General features: G+C 43.1%; 1 protein-coding gene across 2 annotated transcripts in view; it reads left to right on the plus strand.

Annotated features, from left to right (window-relative positions):
- Positions 1-21,491, plus strand: part of LOC122873609 (adhesion G protein-coupled receptor L1-like) — a 32,965-nt gene that overhangs the window by 7,324 nt on the left and 4,150 nt on the right. Inside the window, exons 2-24 of one of the 2 annotated variants that reach the window (XM_044190538.1) lie at positions 1,100-1,219; positions 3,142-3,355; positions 3,839-3,948; positions 4,740-4,754; positions 6,065-6,272; positions 9,743-10,007; positions 10,096-10,435; positions 10,514-10,807; positions 12,020-12,123; positions 12,241-12,426; positions 12,536-12,574; positions 12,751-12,931; positions 13,044-13,166; positions 13,440-13,657; positions 13,786-13,959; positions 14,749-14,961; positions 17,939-18,159; positions 18,337-18,403; positions 18,548-18,636; positions 20,247-20,415; positions 20,521-20,670; positions 20,758-20,854; positions 20,963-21,073. In XM_044190538.1, the coding sequence (XP_044046473.1) occupies positions 1,150-1,219; positions 3,142-3,355; positions 3,839-3,948; positions 4,740-4,754; positions 6,065-6,272; positions 9,743-10,007; positions 10,096-10,435; positions 10,514-10,807; positions 12,020-12,123; positions 12,241-12,426; positions 12,536-12,574; positions 12,751-12,931; positions 13,044-13,166; positions 13,440-13,657; positions 13,786-13,959; positions 14,749-14,961; positions 17,939-18,159; positions 18,337-18,403; positions 18,548-18,636; positions 20,247-20,415; positions 20,521-20,670; positions 20,758-20,854; positions 20,963-21,073 (3,658 nt within the window). In that variant the 5' untranslated portion in view covers positions 1,100-1,149. The remainder of the gene's footprint in view (positions 1-1,099; positions 1,220-3,141; positions 3,356-3,838; positions 3,949-4,739; positions 4,755-6,064; positions 6,273-9,742; positions 10,008-10,095; positions 10,436-10,513; positions 10,808-12,019; positions 12,124-12,240; positions 12,427-12,535; positions 12,575-12,750; positions 12,932-13,043; positions 13,167-13,439; positions 13,658-13,785; positions 13,960-14,748; positions 14,962-17,938; positions 18,160-18,336; positions 18,404-18,547; positions 18,637-20,246; positions 20,416-20,520; positions 20,671-20,757; positions 20,855-20,962; positions 21,074-21,491) is intronic. The other variant, XM_044190539.1, reaches the window with a different exon arrangement.

A 21,491-nucleotide genomic window follows, 5' to 3' on the forward strand; every position in this document is an offset into this window, starting at 1 on the left:
ATGTGTGTGTGTGTAAGTGCACGCGTGTGTGTGCATGCCCTGTGCAAGCACAAGTCTTTGAATGCATGTTGGACGTTTGTTGAGGAGTGACCTAAATCTGTTTGCCATCATTACCTAACAAGAAGACGGAGAGAAAAGCAAATGTAATGTCGCAAATAAACACACACAAGCACACATATGTACTGTATATGTACACACACGCACCCTGACACACACACACACACACACACAAACACACACACACACACACACTGGAGACCATCATGCCAGATACTGTGTACACTGGATTGCTAAGCAGGAAAAAAATAAATGTAATGCTGTGCATGATGCAGTTCAGCCTCCATCCTCCCTTCTGTCCAGGGCCAAGAGTTCAGTCTACATTAAGGAGTCACATTACTGTTGTTCTCTTGTAGCTCGCCCGCCTGCGTCCCGTATGTTCCCTCGTAAAACTCCACAGTGCAGCGTCGCCCTCTGATCACCTGCACCTTCAGTCAGCTGTTTACCTCGTTACCCCTGCAGGGGAAGAGATCGTCTCCACGACATCATTTATTTAGGATTACTGAAAAGTGGCCTAAGCTGAACCCAGCTCTCTGCCTGTCTCTGTGTGCGTGTGAGTATATGTGTGTGTGTGTGTGTGTGTGTGAGGATAGAAAGATTAAGACTCCTTTATGGGTCAGTGGCCACTGTTGCTCCTAGCTAATTATGGACTTAAAACACGTACTCACACGCGTGCGCTTTCACTCACAAACACACACAGATGCACACTCCCAGCATATCTCCTCTCTCTCTCTCTCTCTCTCTCTCTCTCTCTCTCTCCGTCAGACTGCACTGTGCTATCACCATAGTAACAGCAGATTGAGGTACTTTTCATTGCAACGATTGCTCACTTGTTATCTCTATTTCTCTCTCTCCTAACGGTCCATTTCTCTATTATTCTGTCCTCCTCCCACGCCATCCAAAAACACACACACACACACACACACACACACACACACACACACACACACACACACACACACACACACACACTGATATGAACACAAGGAGAGGGTGCAGTTCTTCCCCTCTCAATCTCACACTTCCACTCCTATCTCCCCAGGCTCTCCTAACGCAGCTGGTGGTGTGACATCCTAACTCTTCCTGCCCAGCATGGCTGTGTCACTGTGGTTCCTGGGGGTGTGTGTGCTCACTCTGGCTCACGTCGCCCCCTCCGGCCAAGGTAAGGCGCCGAGGTAGTAACATGTTTGAGGTGTTGATCCTGGCACAGCAATCAGCAGAATGAATCACAAAAACTTTAAAAGGAAGCAATAGATTATGCCAGTGCTGTGTAGATTTGTGTGACTCAGATATAAGTCATTGTTTTGCAAGTGAGCAAAGTCGGCATGAAAAGTGGAACTCCAGCCTGGCTCTAAAGAAAGGCAAAGTCATCTTGGCCAAGAAAGTCTGTGACCTACATAAACAAAGGCTTACCAAAAAATTTGAAGTGTGCAGCTTGCCAAAGTGAGTGCTTCAGAAGCCGCCTGTAGCTCCTTGTTAATAAACAATCAGTCATTCAGCACCACGGACAGTTACAGTACACCAGTAGCATACTGATCACACCGACGTGTTTGTTTTAAATGTGGGCTTAATTCTGATACGACAAAGAACACCTTTTCATGTGTTCATGATAATCAAACTGATGTGAACAACCGGATTAAGGTAATTGTAATATGATTTTCTCCAATAACCCCGGTTTACGAGGATTATTATGGCAGTCAGGTGAGTTTACACACAGAGAAATGTGTCTTTCAAAGGAAAGAAAATAAAATCTCATACCTGTCAGATTGTGTGTACCAATCATCTGACAGCCAGTAGTGTAAGCGTTATCCTCCCCACTGACTTAAAACACAAGAAACTGTGATGTGCCCACGCAGCACATCACATCTAGGTGTCACATTGGAGGTGCAGTGTGATTTATGTCAACAATCACACTCTGTTTGCATCTGGGAATCCTTCCAGTGTAAACTTTCACACGTGTGCATTTTAAAGATTTAATTAAATCACACATGAGGCGTTCACAGTGCCAAGTATGCTTTAATTAGTGTATAATCACCTGAAAATAAGAATCGTTGTGTTAAGCCATGTTTAGTCTACATATGTACACACGTTTCCCAGAATGGACAAACCAAACACTGGCTCTAGATAGGGCCATACACGTTTGTCGCGAGTTTCGCGGCCCCCGTAGTTTCTACTACACACTTAGAAGGGGATGCAAGCGGTATTCAAATGGTTGCATGTTCAAGGTGTTGATCCTGACACAGCAATCAGCAGAATGAATCACAAAAACTTTAAAAGGAAGCAATTGATTTCAAACTACCATTTCACCACTAGATGCCACTAAATCCTACACACTGGACCTTTAATCTTACATCAAATAATAGACCCATACAAGGGACTCAAAGTCAGGATATCTCAGCCTGCTTCAGTTCTGACCATTTTTAAGCCATGCCAACGGTGTGCCTCTATGGATGGCAATGTTCATTGGCCGGTCCACGATTTTGGTTCTGACTAAAATAAATAAACAACTAATGAATTGCCATAACATTTTGTACAGACCTTCATGATCCCCAGAGGATGGACCCTACTGACTTTGGTGATCCTCTGACTTCACCTCTAGTGCCACAATGAGGTTGACAGTTGTGGTTTTCAGTGAAATGTCTCAGCATGTTAGCATGTCATTGTGAGCATGTTAGCATGCTGACATGTTAGCATTTAGCTCAAATTTAGCTTGGCTGACAGAGCCGCTAGCTTGGCTATAGAGTTTTAGTCTTGTTTAAAATCTGTCTCCTGTGAGTACCCTAACTTTATGGAAGTGTGATACTAAAATGCTAGACTGCCCCTTTAGCTCTTCATACAGGCTGCTACATTCATATTATTTCCTTCTTCCTAAGAAGAGATTATGAAGCAACTATGATCAAATGAATCTGCTGTCGATGTTTACAGAACATCACAATGATTTCTGTAAACTGGATTCTCCAACTCATTGCAGTCTGAAGACAAAGTAAATGCTAATTGGTCTTAAAACAATGTTTTTCTTTCTTCTTTTCTTCCTGCCTCCACTCTTTACCATCTGCCCCATTTTACCCCCCCCCCCACGAGCAGCTATGTCCCGGGCTGCCATGCCATTCGGGCTACTGCGCAGGGAGCTGGCGTGTGAGGGTTACCCCATAGAGCTGCGCTGCCCAGGAAGTGACGTGGTTATGGTGGAGACCGCCAACTATGGACGCACTGATGACAAGATCTGTGACGCAGACCCCTTCCAGATGGAGAACACACAGTGTTACCTCCCTGACGCACTCAAGATTATGGCCCAGAGGTGTGTATGGGGTTGGTTACACGTCTTGCTGACTGTATACTGTGTTTTTTTTAATTACACAGCAAAGACGCAAATTGTAATGCCATTCGGGTGCTATTTGAGTGTGCAAACATTTTGGAAGCAGTTAAACCAATCAATGAGAGTATCTACTGTATCATACATACAGTACACAGTTGTACAACACACATGTGGATTCATGTCAGAGGAAACATTAGACAAAGCCAATGCTTGTGTTGTAAGTCATGTGTATGTGCAAGTGCAGTAATCTCTCCAGCTGAGTCTGAGTGCCTGGCTGCACCATTAGCTGTGTACTCAGCAGTGTTTTCCTAGAAGAACTGATCAATATTCAGCAAGAGGGAGAGTACACAAATGGAGTGTCCTTTGCTTCCCCTTTCCTGTCTGTTAATCACTCTCCCTCTGTTCTTTGTTTTCTCATTCTATCATCCCTTACACTGATCCATCCATCCATCTGCTGTCCTCCAGGTGTAACAACAGGACCCAGTGTGTGGTGGTCGCAGGGGTCGACGTCTTCCCAGACCCCTGTCCTGGAACATACAAGTACCTGGAGATCCAGTATGAGTGCGTCCCTTATAGTAAGTATGCATACACACACAGATAAACACACACATACATACACACACAAACATGATAACACGTAAATATGTGCATGTGCATGCAAAACACAGAGATTTAACCTATTTTTGTCAGCTACATTTTAGGTTTAAGGTTTTTTTTTTCTCTTATAACCGTTGATGTCGACCGTATCCCTGAGAGATTGATGGCTAGAAAAGATTTTTTTCTCAGGGAGTTTGTGTGTGTTTTTGTGTGTGTGTGTGTGTAATACAAAAAGAAAGTTGGATGGAGAAAGTACAGAGAGGGAAACTGTAGGGCACTTGCGTACTGTATGTTGTCTGTGTGTGTTTGCGAGAGTGCACGTATGCACCTGCGCGTGCATGCGTGTGTGTTTTCTTTTTCAGATTCACGCCACAGGAGTCCCTCTCTTTTCTCCACAGGAGCCTGATTGAGGGAAGGAGAGATCGGGGGAGGTGGAGGGAGGGAAAAAGGGGAGGATGGGGCGGGATGGCAGGGGAGAGGAGTGGAGGGGAGTATGCTGGGTCTTTTTGTGCTTCTTTCTTTTATGTGAACTATAATGTTTGTGGCGAGAATGAGTTCCAAAGTCTTTATCTGTGCAATTCTTTCTTTCTTTCTTTCTTTCTTTCTTTCTTTCTTTCTTTCTTTCTTTCTTTCTTTCTTTCTTTCTTTCTTTCTTTCTTTCTTTCTTTCTTTATCTCTTGCTTGCTTTCTTGCTTCTCTTTACTTCCCTTCTTTCACCCTCTGACTTCTCTTTCTTTCTCTCCCTCTTTTTTTTCCTATGCTTGAGTAGAAGTGGACCAAAAAGGTAAAGACAATACATTGTAGCATCTTGATCTCTCCTTACCCCCGACCCCTCTCTTTTCTTTCCTTCTCTTCCTCTATCCTACCATTTCTCTCTTCCTCCTACCCTAGGACGTTGTTTCGTAGTCATGCTGGATGTTGCCCCCCTTTTTTCATTTCCTACTTGGTTATTTATTTTTTCCCCCATTTTATCCATCTCTTGTTGTATGGAAACCCGTCCTTTTATCCAATTTTATCCAGGTTCTGCACCTAGTCTCTCTTCCTCTTTTCTTGCTTTCTTTCTCTCTCCAGTTTCTTCCTCTCTTGCTCCTGGTCGATCTCTCTGTCTCTTATTTCTCTCCCTTGGTCTCTCTGTGCACACACACAAACATAAACACAACTGCGCACACAAACATAAACATTGTCTTCTTTGCTCTCTCTGCTCTATTTCCTTTTCACACAAGCACCCTTTCTTTCTTTCTTTCTTTCTTTCTTTCTTTCTTTCTTTCTTTCTTTCTTTCTTTCTTTCTTTCTTTCTTTCTTTCTTTCTTTCCTTCTTTCTTTCTTCCTTCCAATCCTTCCTTCTTGTCTGATCATCCTCTTCATGCTTATTTTCCCTTTTCTTCCCTTATAGGAAGAGCCCCTTATTTATCTTCATAGGAAAAATAAGACCAAATGTGTGTGATTATATATCCGTCTGGATGTGTGCTTACCAAGCACTGCTTATGTGTGTGAGTGTGTGTGCATGCCTATTTGCATGCCAGTGTGAGACTGTACAGTATACATATGTGTCCCATACAGTTATTGACATGTGTGTGGACCAACCGTTGTGCTCGGCGTAAACTAACCTGCCCTCTCATTCACTTCAAGGCAAAATTTAGCCCCGCCTTCTGCGTCCCTGATTCTACCTCACACTCTTTTCACTCTTTTTGCACTAACCCCCCCCACACACACATGCATACACACACAAAGCACATAAATACACTCACACACCTTTCATTGCAGTGTCCCTGTTGTATTACTCACCACACACACACTAACAGTGTGTGATTTTCAACACTTTTACGTCTCTTCTGTTGCTTGCCTCTCGAGATCAGTAAAGGTGTTTTAAATCCCTCTCTTTTTCTCTTCATTCTTTCTTCTTCTTGCTGCATCAAATGCATCTATTTCAATCCATTTTTCATGCATCAATCCATTTTCTCCCCGCACCTGCTTCCACTATCTTTCCACTCTTTTTTCTCCCTCCCTCACCTCCCTCCCTGATCTTCTTCTCCCTCCCTCTTTCGTTTCTTTCTCACATCCTGCTCTCTACCCCACCTTACTCCCATCTTCCAGTTTTCGTGTGTCCTGGCTCATTGCTCAGCATCCAGCCGGCGTCCTCTCTCCTGGAGGCGGAGCATCAGTCAGGGGCGTGGTGTAAGGACCCGCTGCAGGCCGGTGACAGGCTGTACGTCATGCCGTGGACGCCATATAGGACAGAGGTGCTGTATGAGTATGCCTCCTGGGACGACTACCGCCAGAACAGAGTCACCACCACCTATAAGTGAGTAATGCCTGTGTGTACTGTATGTATTCCTGAAATAGTTGATTAATTTATTAGTTACTTTTGGGTTTTGGACTGTTTGTCAAAACACAGACAACAAGCAGTTTGAAGATGTGACCTTGGGCTCTGAAAATTTATGAGTGGTATGTCTTTTGTTTTTTTTATGTATAAATTAATAGATTAATCAATTCATCCAAAAAAAATTAATAATAAAAATAGTTAATAATAATAATTTCATGTTCAGTCAATTTAAAATGGGAATAGAGCAACATTTACTTTCTAAATGAGAGATTAAAGCCCCTGAAAACTTGGTTTCAAATGTTCAATATATGCAACGCGTTCTCATTCCCAGGGTGTCATGCCCCTCGGCGTATGAACACGCACGAGGTACCCTTTGGCGTTAGTAGGAGACGCATTCAGAAACAATGTAACTTAAAAGTGTTGTTAGGTTTAGGGAAAAAAACACTTGGTTAGGCAGTAGGAAGTCAAGTGACAAAAGTCACGTAAATCATGTGACACGTAAGTCACATGACATGTAACATAACTTAAAACTTTAAAAGTCAACGTTAACTTTTGGTTTCACCACAAGCTGAGTGCCATAGTCCCATTATATTCAAAATATGCAGAAGTCTCTACGGCCGATATCTCCAAAACTCTGCAACTCACACCAAAATAATCTAGATGGATAAATAGCACCACAGGTAAGAGGTAAACTATGTATTTTTGATTTTGGGGTGAAATGTCCCTTTAAGTCTCCTAAAATGTGAGACCTTGACTTTACTGACTTGTATCTGTACAAAGTTTGTCACTAGAGAGGTGTTTTTACATTCCTTTACTGAAGGGGGAGATGTCTGTACACTTCCCTAAAACCTGAGATTGAAACGTACTCCGGGCAAGCGAGATTGGGGACGTCACAGACATAGACTGTATATAAAGATGGACGACATGATAGCTCCCCAAAAGTGAAGCCAAAACATCTTGATCGCTGCCTGGTGGCTGGCTGCAGTATAGGTCATAAACCCCTTCCCCTCCATGTTAGCGGATGGGACATGAGCCATACTAAAAATTCTAAGTACACGTCAAATAAATTTTTCCCAAATATGGTTTCTATAATTTTCGGTAGTTCTTAGCACGCTGATGTTTGTTCAAGTGTTCGTTTTTCTGATAAATTTGGTTTTAATTAGTTATTTGATGCTATAAAAAGGGGGTTTCACGTCATGATTGACAGCTGCGCCCTGTTTGTGATTGAGACGGCTGGGTGTATGGGCAGGACCTTGAAACCGTGGCTCCAACTCCGATCACTACTGCGTAGCTCTGGCTCCAAATGATGTCAAAAGTGCAATATGGCTGCTCCCGTATCCAGGATATTTTGGAGCTGGAGCTTCCTTCAACTATCTACTAACGCTGCATAATAATAATGTGAACACATTGTAACATCGTAGCAGATATTATTGTATGTTTTGTGACCACTAACGCTGTGTCAGCCACTGCCAGTTACAAGCTAACAAGCTAACAAACAACATAAACAAATAAAAGATGCTACAAGCTAACCATTCCGATATGTCTTCTTCTTCTTCTTCTTCTTCTTCTTCTTCTGTTGAGTTTTATGGCGGTTGGCGTCCCTACTTGCGCATTACCGCCACCTACTGAATTTTAACAGCTTCACAGTTTAAACTTTTTACAGTGTCCACCCAACGTGATCCCATGCCATAGTCAATTCTATAACCCAGCCCCCATTGTCTGAGTTGGTGCAACTCCTTCCCTCAGTGTAACATCCAGATCCTCTCCAGATATGTCCACAACATTCAAGAATCTTCTTGCAGCGTCCAGCACCATATTAATCCTTTCTGACTTCCCCCTTATTTCAGCCGCACAGTTTATAACCATGGCAATAAATGCCAGAAATCGCTTCTTGTCCATACTGATGTTTTGCTCATCTCCATTTCCTTTCTTCTCCTTTTCCTTTTGAACTACCACCCTTTTACCTCCATACTCTTAGCAGCTTCAGCATATGACAATCCCTTTTCTGCTCTGATCTTATTCATTTTTATTTCCTTAATTCCTTTTTGGACACTGTGCTGATCCCGTATAGTGGTTTCCCTCGCAGTGCAGGCACTTTGCTTGCTCTTTCTTTACTTTACACTTCTCCATGTTACAGTTTTCCTTCCCACATCTCCCACATCTTCTGCCCCCTATACATACTGCAGCAACACGTCCATATTCCTGACAGCAGAAACACCTGAGAGGCGCTCTCTCATATGGCCTCACCCTGTAACACACATAGTCTAGGTACACTCTTTCTGGTAATTCCCCCTCAAAAGTCAAACACACTGAGTTACTGTCCTCCTTCTCCCCATTTCTGAATCTTGTCAGCCTTCTTGCCTCACACACACCTTCAACCTCCCGAAATGACTCGGCCTCCACCGACAGTGGCACGCCGCTTACTACCCCCTTCTTCTTTACTTCTGGTCCGAGTGGGAAGCATTCCACACTGCTATACTCTCCAAATGCATGAATCTTCAGGGCTTTATCTCTCTGACGCTTTGACACACATTCAATGATAACCATCCCACTTCTTGTTATCCTGACCAATCTGACATCTCCGAGCTTTCCTCCTACAAACTTTCCGACCTCGTGTGGATTCTTAAAAATGCCGTCTGTTTGTGTCACAGCTATCATCCCAACAAGATACTTTTCCTCTTTCTGACCGGATTCACTTGAGTTACTCTTCTTCCTTTTCTTTTTATTTTCAAATCCTCTCGAATCCTCGTTTCTAATTTTGCGCTCTGATTCCTCCTCTGACTCCATTTCCCCTGGTTAGCTCAATGTCTGCTAGTCACCGATTTTGGTGCACAATAGACTCCTCATCTGGGTCTGCACCGGTCAACCTAACTTGCAGAGGTGGTGGGTGGGGCATTCATAGATACGGAATTTCTCAATGAGGGAGAATAAGTAGATGTGCTTCCAGCCCCTTGTCACTGTTTTATTTTTTACTTTTTAGGTGGGAAAACCATGTTAAACAAACTATTAATCATAGCAGAGTGTTTTTACATACTTTAAAATGTGTCTGGAGGGGAACTTTAAGGATTACAACTTTAAAGTTCTGAAAAAACCCCATCCTTCGGTAATATTTAAGAATTTTACAAAAACTGGCCTGGCATGAGCAAACAATCCCAGAACTGTCATTAGAGAATGCCTCAAATGTTGATAAATCCTAATTAGTGCAAAGAAGTACATGACATCACCTTTTTCAAACTGAGCCCCGCCCACTTCAAACCAGTGAGAGGAGCACAGACGAAAACATAATCTTTCATGTGAAATAACCAAAACTGTTGTAACTTAAAAAGAAAAGGATTGTGTGCTCATGTGCTTCACCTCTCTTTTCTTAATTGAATATGAATTACACATTCTTATATAAATAGTGTAAATTTGCATGTACACTAAATATTTTTCATCATTCTCTGTCCTAGGTTGCCTAGCCGTGTGGACGGTACGGGCTTTGTGGTGTATGACGGCGCTGTGTTTTACAACAAGGAGCGAACTCGCAACCTGGTCAAGTATGACCTACGGACACGCATCAAGAGCGGCGAGGCAGTGGTGGTCAATGCCAACTACCACGACACCTCGCCTTACCGCTGGGGAGGGAAGTCAGACATCGATCTGGCGGTGGACGAGAACGGCCTTTGGGTGATCTACTCTACTGAAGCCAATAATGGGCGCATCGTGGTCAGCCAGGTGCAGTAGGAGGAATGAAAACAGATCAATGACGGGAAAGAGAAATGAAGGTTTTATCACTGATTTCTCTCATCTTCCCATCCTGCAGGTGAACCCCTACACCCTGCGCTTTGAGGGTACTTGGGCCACCGGCTTTGACAAGCGTGGAGCGAGCAACGCCTTCATGGCCTGTGGAGTGCTCTACGCCGTGCGCTCCATCTTCCAGGATGATGAGGGGCAGGCAGAGGGCCGAGTCGGAAGCGACATGGTGGTTTACGCTTACGACACCAGCCGTGGACAGGAGCTGCCTGTTCAAATACCATTCCCCAACCCTTACCAGTACATCTCTTCCATAGACTACAACCCCAGAGACAACCAGCTGTATGTGTGGAATAACTACTATGTGCTGAGATACCCGCTACAATTTACACCGCCACCGCCCACTAAAGGTTTGTGGAACAAGTGCACTTGTGTATTTGGACATATGTGAGGAAACTAGAGAATCAACAGTGTTTCCGTCCCTCCAGGTCCCCTCTCCTCTCTGATGACGACCGTCCGCTCCTACACAGCCACTGTTGCGCTGACCCCAGTGCGGCCGTCTGCCTCTCACCCAATTGGCGTCATCAACCGCGGACCCTTTGATCAGCGGCCAATCACAGCTATGGTCCCTCTGACTCCACGTCCACCTCTGCGTGTCCCCTTGGCTCCTGGGGGCCCCGGTCAGGTGGGAGGATGTGAGGGCCGGGTGGCAAGAGGGGTGCAGTGGCCGCCCACCCTGAAGGGAGAGACAGTGGAGAGGCCCTGCCCTAAAGGCTCACTGGGTAGGTGTGGCGTGTGTGCGCAGATGTGAGCATGCCAGCCTGCGTGTGTGGTATTTGCATGTGTGTGCCTGTATCTCGTTTCCCTTTGAAATGTAGTCGGATGTCCTCTCTTTGAACTTGCCTTCTGATGAGAGAGAAGAAGAAAGAGGTTACAGTGTTAAGACAAGCTGGGTTCGTCAACTCTTCCTCTCGCTGTGCAGCTGTCTGTGCCGCGCTCCCTCTGAGGAAAAGCTGTTATGCAGATTATGTAGATAAGCCTGTGGTCATGTTGAATGGTTTGGACATGGTTTTAGCACAGAGGTGATGATCATACCGGGGAATAATCTAATGTTAAATCTTGTTTGTAACTGAAAACGGGCGTGGCTGTTGTCTTATACTTACACCTAATTTGCAGAACTGGTGTGCATTAGAAAGCCTAGTCCTGTTTTTCACGAAATATCTTATAAACAAAATAGAATTTAGATTTTGTTTTATGTATGCAACAATTAAACAGATCAGGTAAAACGTCACGTGTAATTGAGTGAGAATTATCCCCTCGACTGTTGCTCAACAACCCAGATGTTTTTTGTCAGGAATTAATGAAGACCGAAACAGAGATAAAAGGATTGTGAATATTCTCACACTCAAACATGAATGCTAATGTTGCTTTATGTTTGCTGGATATGTAAATAGGCAGTTTTTTGCTAACACTTTACTTGGAAAGAAAGCAAAGATTCCCGTTGTTTTCTTTAGCCATAACTTTATAAAATGATATCTTCATAGTAGGTATGTGTTTGTTTGTTTGTTTTTTTTACCTTATTATGGAGACCCTCTGTGGCCAAAAAAAAATCTAATGCAGCTTTAAATTTTTATTAAAAACTAAAACAAAAATCAAACTCTACCATTAGTATCCATTACAGGACTCCATCAGAAACAAATTTTGAGTATTTTTTCTGGTTTACAGTTTATTTCATAAATATATTCAAATAAACAGCCTTGTCTCTCATGTCAATCAGTATTTAATCAAGCCACAGTTCTTCTAAAGAACACATTTGATTGTTCAAATCTGCTACTAGAAATTGTAAAAGAAATGTTGTAAGTGTTTTTGGGCTGCGTATAAGGATGAGAAAACGTGCAAGGAGAAACAGAAGTGACAAACCACCTCAGGTCCTGTAAGACACGAGCTGTCCTTTCTCTTTCTGACTGTCTGTGTCACCCTGTCTGTCTCTGCAGGTATAGCTTCCTATCAGTGCATGCAGTCTCCAGTGGGTTGGAGCTCCAGAGGGCCTGACCTTTCCAACTGCACCTCTCCCTGGGTCAGCCAAATTGCACAGAAGGTTAGTCACACATTCACACACACACACACTGTGCAAATGCCCTAAAGCCAGTCAGCAAGCAGTGTTCTTGTGAATGTCAAAATATTTGACATTATAAACACCCCCACCACACTTTAGATTAAGAGCGGAGAGAACGCGGCCAACATCGCCGGGGAGTTAGTCAACCTGACCCGTGGTCGGATCTATGCCGGTGATGTCAGCATGTCTGTCAGGCTAATTGAACAGCTATTGGACATCCTGGACTCCCAGCTCCAGGCCTTGAGACCAGCTAATAAAGAGTCAGCAGCACGCAATTACAACAAGGTAAATTGTTCCTGTTGTCAGTGCGGATGTGTACTTGACCTTTCCTGGAAATGAAAGTGGAAATGTCAGTGATGATGATTCTAACAATAGATGTTTTTCTTCTTTTCAGCTGCAGAAAAGGGAACGCACATGTAGAGCTTATGTTCAGGTAAGACAGATAGACAGATAGACAGATAGATAGATAGATAGATAGATAGATAGATAGATAGATAGATAGATAGATAGATAGATAGATAGATAGATAGATAGATAGATAGATAGATAGATAGATAGATAGATAGATGAGGAATAGGAATAAAACATCTCTGTCTTTCTCTCTGTCAGGCGGTTGTTCAGACAGTTGATAACCTGTTGGGTCCTGAGGCTCTGGTGTCCTGGGCAGATATGAGCAGTGTTGATCAGTCCCGCTCAGCATCCCTGCTGTTAGACGCAGTAGAGAAAGGAGCGTTTCTATTGGCTAACAACCTCTATGAAGGCCGTTTCAGTGACAGGGCACCAAATGTTGGTACGTGGTCTTTCTCTTTCTTGGCAGTTTTGCTCTACACATTGTGGAACTTACCAGTTCAGTTAAGTTTTTGTGTGTGTGTGTGTGTGTGTGTGTTCCTGTGTGTGCGCAGATCTGGAGGTGTATGTACTAAATACAGAGGCAGACATACAGGACCTGACGTTCCCTCACTCCTACGACAGCGACAGTATCTTGCAGATATCAGCACTGGCTCTGCAACAGTACAGCAACAATGGTCCGTGGCACCAAAACTAATCAACATTTTTACAGTGAAAGCTCAGTATTATACAGCATATTGCCTGGGTTGGTAAACCATAGGTAGGGCAAATAACGGGTTGTGGAAGTAACACTAGTTTCTCTCTACATATCAAAAATCCAAGCATTATAAAATATAAGATGAAAGTCTAACTGTCTTATCTTGAATGTGAGAAATCAAAGTACAGAAATATAGATATTTTTTGTCTCTCTCTTCATTATGTTTCCCTCCCGTCTGTGGTTTCCTCTGCAGGCCAGGTGAAGCTGGTCCTCACTCTCTATAAGAACCTGGGCTCCTTCCTGACCACCCAGAACTCGACTCTGCGGCTCGGGCTGGGGCTGAGCCAGGGGTCAGAGGCCAGGCGTAAGAGCCTGGTGGTCAACTCCCATGTCATCTCTGCCTCTGTGCACAGAGGATCCAACAGAGTGTACCTCTCCGAGCCAGTGATCTTCACTCTCAGGCACCTGCAGGTCTGTTTGGAAAACTGTTCACCTCAAAGTTGTGTTTAGAATAAGCAAATTCCTAACATTCTGCAGAATCTGGTCTAAGTATCCTTTATAGGCACTAATATGTGATTGGTGTGTATTTGTCTCCACAGCTAGAGAACCACTTTGGCCCCAACTGCTCTTTCTGGAACGCATCAGGGGTTTCTGGGAGTGGCAGGTGGTCTACACAGGGCTGCCGCCTGTTACACACCAACAACACACACACAACCTGCGCCTGCAACCACCTGTCCAGCTACGCTGTTCTCATGACGTATCAGCAACCCGCTGTAAGTAACACACACCACAAAAACAACACGTGACAGTGTTAAATTCATCTTCACAGCAGACAGAAAGCAGCTTTAAGACTACAGTGTGTTTTTTGCCAGGCTTGTGTGAACCGCCTCTCAAACAGTACAGAAGGACAATGACAGTGTAGTAAAATGTAGCTACATCTCAGTCTCCAGATACCCCTCTGAGAGTTTTTTTAGTGTGTTTAATAACAAATATTGAGCACAGCCATGTTTGTGTATTTCGCATTTTTACATATGAGGTGCTAAGATCAAGAATTTGAAAGGCTTGCGTTACACATCATTACTGCTTTAGTTTTCTTTTTAGATGGCCAGGTGTCAAACTTAAACTTTAATAAATCCAGCTCTATCTCCACCCACCAAAAGCTTCCCGACTCCACCCTTATGCATCCATTTGCTGCAGCACAGCTGGACTTCACCCCAACCGTGCTCTTCAAAATGTTTAAAATCAAGCACAGAGGGAGTGTTAATTGTGGGTTGTAGTGGTAATAGAGAGGGAGTGACAAATGCTGCAGGCCATGAAATTGAATTACGTGTTTCTCTGCAAGATGTTCTCTTTGTTGGGTGTGATTTTATTCTTTTGAATAGATTATGTTATGTAACACACAGCGACACACAAACAGGCAAAGACACAGGAGCACTCCACACCACAGAAATACATCCACACATGCTCACAAACCTGCTTCAGCACGTTCCTACATTCATACATGTTATCTTTATGATCAGGTAATAAATGCGCTTTCTTTCCTGCCTGCTTCTCTTTACCAGTTCGGGGTCGGTGTAGAAGAGCTTCTCGTCTATGTGGTTTCCTGGGTTGGGATCTCCGTGGCGCTGGTGTGTTTGGCGACCTGCCTTACCACCCTGTGCTGCCAGGGGGCGCCCTGGCACACAGACCACAGCACCATCCACTGCAACCTCTGGGCCAACCTGCTCATCACTGAACTGCTCTTCCTTGTGGGTGCCAACAAGACTCAATACACAGTGAGTGCTTCGGTATTGAACAAATACAGAATAGAGGAAGAGTTGAGTGGGTGGAAGCGGGTGGGTTGGTCAGTCCCAGTCCCAGTGCTGCTTCCTCAGGCCAACAACATTCATCACATCTGAAGTCGGTTCCTGACAGCCCCGTCAATCAGTCACCTATCCCCCCACCACAACCCTGATCGGTGGGGACTCCAGAGTCCGAAACAGCTGTTTTGCAAATGCTATTACACGCTGTTTTCCTGGAGCTACTACCCCTGCCATCCTGGAGAAACTTCCAGGACTCCTGGGTTAATTCCCGACACTTACGAAAGTAATAGTCCACGTCGGCACCAACGACACTGCCCGTCAGCAGTCCGAGCTGACAAGTGATTTTATCCGTCTTTATAATCTCGCGTTGGAGTAAATGCTGCAAATCTCCGTCCGTTAAAAAAAAATGTGGTGAAAATACAAAACATAAATACACTTCTCCTGTCAACTGTGTCCTCATAAATACAAGGTCCCTGGCCAATAAAACTTTCATCCTAAATTACTTTATTTCAACCAGCAAATTGGACTTTCTCTTCTTAACCGAGACATGGCTGCAGACTGGCGAGATAAGTGTTTTCTCCGAATTATGTTCCCCGAATTATATGTACTTCAACTCCCTTAGGCTCAATGGCAGAGGAGGTGGACTGGCAGCTGCCTATAAAAAAAAAAGAGTTCAACTGTGCCCTCATCTCAGTGGAGAAACCTACCAGCTTTGAAGTAATGATGTTCAAAATCAATCTTGATATTCCTGTGTGCTGTGTTATCTATCGCCCTCCAAAACCCAATATTAGCTTTTTATCGGGATTCTCACATCTTATTTCTTCTATTGTTCTTAGTTATGGCCACATCTTATTGGTCCTGATAATCGTTTTACATCTGAATTTTTAACTATATGTGACAGGGTTTTAATCTAAAACAGCATGTATCACACTCTTGACTCTGGGTTTAGACATGAACTCTCTCCTCTTCTGATCATAAAATGGTTTTATTTGATATAAACTGCATTTCTACTACTCCCCGTTCTGAGCAAATAGTGTACATATGCATTTTAAATGGCACTTTGGCTGCAGACTTTGCTGCTATCTCTAGTGCTCATGGTTGTGTGACCCAGTGTAACAATATAGATGAAATGGTTAATCATTTTAATACAATGTGCATGAGAACTCTGGACCAAATTGCCCCCAACCCAAGGCAGTGGATAAATGAAAATATTAGAAAACTAAAAAGAGAATGTAGACGAGCTGAACGTCTGAAAAATGGAAAACATCAAAGCTTCAATTACGCCTGCTGTGTCACTTCTCCCTTCACCTGAGCCCTCGTCCTCCTCCACACTGTTAGATATGTTTACCCCCATTACCCTTAGGGATTTGGTCGACATTGTATTTAATACCAGTCTCTCTACTTGTTATTGTGACATTCTTCCTTCTGAGATGTTTAAAGAGGTTTTTTTCAGTCATCGCCGCACTGGCTTATTAACATTATCAATGAGTCTCTTAGATCTGCCGTGGTCCCGGACTATTTTAAACAGGCCTGTAACCAGCCTCTCCTTAAGAAACCTGGATTAGATCCAACACTCCCCCATAACTACCATCCCATATCCAAATTACCTTTGATCTCCAAAATTGTTGAAAAGGTGGTTGCTATGCAACTTTTAGAAATAACGGAAGGAACCAATATCTTTGACAAGTTCCAACATGGCTTTAGAAAGAACCACAGTAGGGAAACAGCATTACTTAGAGGAACAAATGACATCCTGATGAGTGCAGACTCTGATAATTACACCATTCTCATTTTGCTGGACTTGAGTGCAGCCTTCAATACAGTTGATCATACAATTCTGCTCAACAGACTCACGAACTGGGTTGGCTTAGGTGAAACTGTTTTAGAGTGGTTTTCATCATACTTATCAAACAGAGTATTCAAAGTCACCATTGACAACTTTTGCTCTTCAACTGTTCCCATGTCATGTGGGGTCCCACAGGGCTCAGTCCTTGGCCCTATTTTGTTCAGTTTATATCTGTTGCCCCTTGGCCATGTTATTCGCCATTTCACCCCTGTAGCCTTCACACTGATGGCTCCCAGTATGTATATGCATATATCTCATTTGGCTCTGAAAATCGTAACAACCTGGATCCTTTGCACTGCTGCCTTGCTGCCATTAAGGACCAGATGGCTTCCAACTTCCTGCAACTGAACACAGACAAGACTGAAGTCCTAGTCATTGGTCCTGATCATATTTCTAATAGTGTCACCCCCCTCCCTGGACCACTAACAACTAACACAAAACATTCTGCTAGAAACTTGGGAGTTGTTTTTGATGACTACCTCAACTTCAATCAGCACATTAAGAGTCTAGTCCAATCCTGCTACTTACAAATCAGAAATATCGCCAAACTCAAACCAGTGCTCCCAAGAACGTAGTGGAACAACTTATCCACACCCTCATTTCCTCTCAGAATTCAATTTACTGATTACTCAAATGCTGTTAAAAGTTCCATGGTCCAGGCTCAAAACCAAAGCGGATCATGTTCCTTCTGTTTTAGCTCCAATGCTGTGGAAGAAACTCCCATCAACATCAAATCAGCTGAGGCAGTACCTCACTTTAAAAAGCTTTTAAAAACTTACTTGTACAGACTGGCATTTGTATAATATTTTTATGCCTATTCAAATGTTTTAAATTTTGTTTTTATATTTAGTTTTATCTTTTGATAAAAGATAGCTATAACTATTTGCAAGTTTTAATGCTGTTTTTAATATTTTATTGTATCTGTATGGTACTGTATTTTGTGAAGCACATGGTAACTCTGGTTTGTAAAGGTGCAATATCATCATCATCATCATTATTATTATTATTATTATTATTATTATTATTATTATTATTATTATTATATTACTGTTGTATTTTAAAGCATTTTGTAAAATATTCGTCCTTCTCTATCCAAATGTCCAGGTTGTGTGCTCCATCATTGCTGGCCTGCTGCACTTCTCGCTGCTCTCTGTGTTTTGCTGGTTGTGTCTGGAGGGGGTGGAACTGTACTTGCTGCAGCGGGAGGTATTTGAGGGACGTAACTCCAGGAGGAAGTATTTCTACCTGTGTGGCTACTCTATTCCTGGGCTGGTGGTGGCCGTGTCCGCAGCCATAGACTTCAGAGGCTACGGCTCCAAAACTGCGTAAGTTGACTCGTATGTGTGTGTGTGCATGGTTTTGTTACTTTCCTACATCTGAATATTCTTGTGTTAGCTCCCAGACTGACTTTATTATTTTGGAGGTCCTTATTTTACTGTGATTTGTTTGTGTGTTTCTATGTCTGTGTGTGTGTGTGTGTGTGTGTGTGTGTGTGTGTGTAGATGCTGGCTGCGAACAGACAATTACTTCATTTGGAGTTTCCTTGGACCTGTTGCTGTTGTCATTACAGTGAGAGTTCATGCTCTTATACAGATACCGACCTTTTCATAAACAGTATTTACATATATTTGTAATCACCAGTGGGTAATAACAATGTGTTGCCTCATTATTAATGAATAGATATTAAACAGTGTTTGTTCTTTTTGGCATCAGTTGAACCTGGTTGTCTTGGTGATGACCTTACATAAGATGCACAGCACTGCTGCTTTGAAGCCAGACTCCAGTCGCCATGACAACCTGAGGTAAGTATAGTGTCTCAAGCTGATCCGTGATTATGTGTAGAGCTCATTGTGTTTCAGTAGCTTAGGCTCCAATCATACAGCCATTAGAAAAAGACAGAAAAGTTGAATTTATGAACTGAAAAAGGGCCTGGATTGATAAAAACTTTACTTATGTTTTCCCTACCTTCCTGTTGCATGTTGCATTTGTAATATTATTGTTATTTTAATAGCTTTCATAATTTTTGTACAGTGCTGTACAGTGGCCCAAAACCTGATTAATCCAGATGTAAAAACTGAAAGAAAACTATAAAAATTAGTTTGAAAATGAATGTCTCTTGAGCTGGAAGCAATCTGTTATGTATGAATAATCTAGTCCATTTAGAGATTCGTAGTTAATTAAAATATTTAAGACTCATCCTAGCTGAGACAGGGAGCCAATATAAATTACATGAAACAGATGTAACATGTTCCTTTTTTTGTCTTAGTGAAGCTCCAGCATTTTGTTAATCAGCAGCATTTTGAATAATTTCAAGTCAAGCATTCACTTCGCTTTTGGAAGATGCAGAATGAAATGCACTACAGGCATCTGTATAGTTCATTCTTTTGAGTAAGTAAAGGTCAAACCTTAGCAATGCTGTCTGAATGAAAAATAGAGGGGGAAACTGCACTCAACAAAGGGAAAAAAGAGAGCTAGTGTGTGTGTGTGTTAGTAATGTCTGGCAAATTAAAAAAAAAGTGGTTGCACACCAACATTTGTCAGAATGCTCCTTTTCTGTTGTTTTTCAGTTTCTGTTTTAAACTCTCAGAAGCTTGAGGATGGCGGCATTCTGATAGATGTGGATGTGTGCAAGTAAGATTCATTGTGATTTGTGCAAATATTTTTTCTTGTCCCCTCGCCCCAAACACAAGCGCACAGACACACGCACGGACACACACAACGACTCCAGGCAATCGCAAAGCAGACCATTGCTTTGTCAACATGGAGAGGCTCACCGTGCAACTCCCATCCTGCAAACCGAGTTAGACCCTGTCAATGCTAAGACAACATAACTTAAGTCAACTAACTATTATAAAAACGGTTTGACTGAGACTGAGAAGTGTTATTTTACTACTTGGAAAAATGAGCACGAGTTACCTTTGAAAAGTTAGCCGACAGAGCCATGATAAAATGCCGTAGAACGGAAACTGTACTCTGTGTGCTGCTGCTGCCGCCAATGCTGCGCTGTCTGTCACTCAAACGTGAAAACGGGGTCTCCTTACTTTTATCCAAAAGTTAAGCTCTACTATTCTCGGTCCTACCTCAGGGCAGCGCGCGTGGGCCCCTGACAGCTTCTGGGCCCCGGTGCAGCTGCACCAGTTGAACCGTCGATATATACGCTCAAGTAATTTTTGAACTTGCTAGACAGTGATACTAGTTGCAAGCACCCCAGCTCTCTTTTTGTCCAAGGTTGAGCTGTAAAGCAGAAGCACAGTTAAACCTTCTCTGTGCTATTTTAAGCATGGGACCCTGAAAAATCGAATTAGAAAGGCATTCAAACAGATTTACTTGAGTAGACTCTTGTTGAAATTGCTTGATATAATGAAAATGAAATGTGATTTATCTCATGTCCTTCTTCCTCTGGTGTCTCCAGGGCGTGGGCGGTGGGCTCCCTGACACTGCTCTTCCTGCAGAGCGTCACATGGTCCTCGGGCCTGATGTTCCTGTCTGCTCCATCTCTCCTCCTGGCTTACCTCTTCTCCTCCCTCAACACCGCACAGGGCCTCCTCATCACCATACTGCACTGCACCCTTGCCAGGAAGGTCTGTCTCTGTGTTCATGTGTCATTATGTAACTGCAAGAATCTGTCTGTAACGTCATCATTTGTGACTGAACAGATATGTTACATGTTTAAATATTGCGTGTAGGGTCAGAAGGACTATGGCCGATGCCTGCGTCTCTCGCAGTGCTGCACCACGTCCTCTTCCAACTCTCCGGACTCAGTGAAGGGTGCTGCCCTGCGGTCCAACAGCCGCTACACCAGCAGCCAGAGTCGGAGAGCTACTGCTAACAGACAGGTACATTACAATACACTGTACCTATATGTCTCCAGCTCTTTGTCTCTCTCACTGTGTCTGAGTTAGTTTTGGCCTTGTGTGTTCCAGAGTCGTATCAGGAGGATGTGGAACGACACTGTTCGCAGACAGACTGAATCATCTTTCATCGCTGCAGACGTTAACAACACCCCTACTCTTAACCGAGGTAAAGACTGACTGTATTTCTTTTATTCTTTTAAATCTCAGCGTTGCCTCCTCTGTTGTTCAAGAATGTTATATTTATTTTTCTCCCTCTCTCACTCTCCATCCTCAGCTGCTTTGGGGAACCATTTCCTCACTAATCCAGTGTTGCAGACTCATGCTGGAGCCTCTCCTTATGACACGATGCTGGCCCAGGGATACAGTCAACCCTTCACCTCCACAGGTACATTTCATTACAACTTTCTGTGATTCTTCCTAATTTTGTGTCTGTGTTTTCAAGACAGCTTACTTACTCTCCCTCTTTATGTTGGTTTCTTTAACTGTCCTTTTAATTATGTGTACCTTGCAAAACTCTTATGCCACGTTAAAAAATGTCTTATGTAAGGCCTCTTGCCTATTTAGTAACTTAAAAATGAGTTTGTTAGCTTATAAAACAGTTTCCAGTCTCCAGTTTCTTGATTAAAGGAAGCATCAACTGTCAAGGCAGTTTAATGTGTTCACTTCTGACATACTTTTTGATACAGTTTTGACAGTTTTCCTCTTTTGACTTTGTCTACATTTTTGGGTTTTGCTTGTTGACTAGAGCCTGACTTATACTGGATTTTGGGGGGCGATATCAACATTGTAGTTTTTAAAAATTC

This window comes from Siniperca chuatsi, linkage group LG3, assembly GCF_020085105.1.
Source record: "Siniperca chuatsi isolate FFG_IHB_CAS linkage group LG3, ASM2008510v1, whole genome shotgun sequence".
Taxonomy (NCBI): Eukaryota; Metazoa; Chordata; class Actinopteri; order Centrarchiformes; family Sinipercidae; genus Siniperca; species Siniperca chuatsi.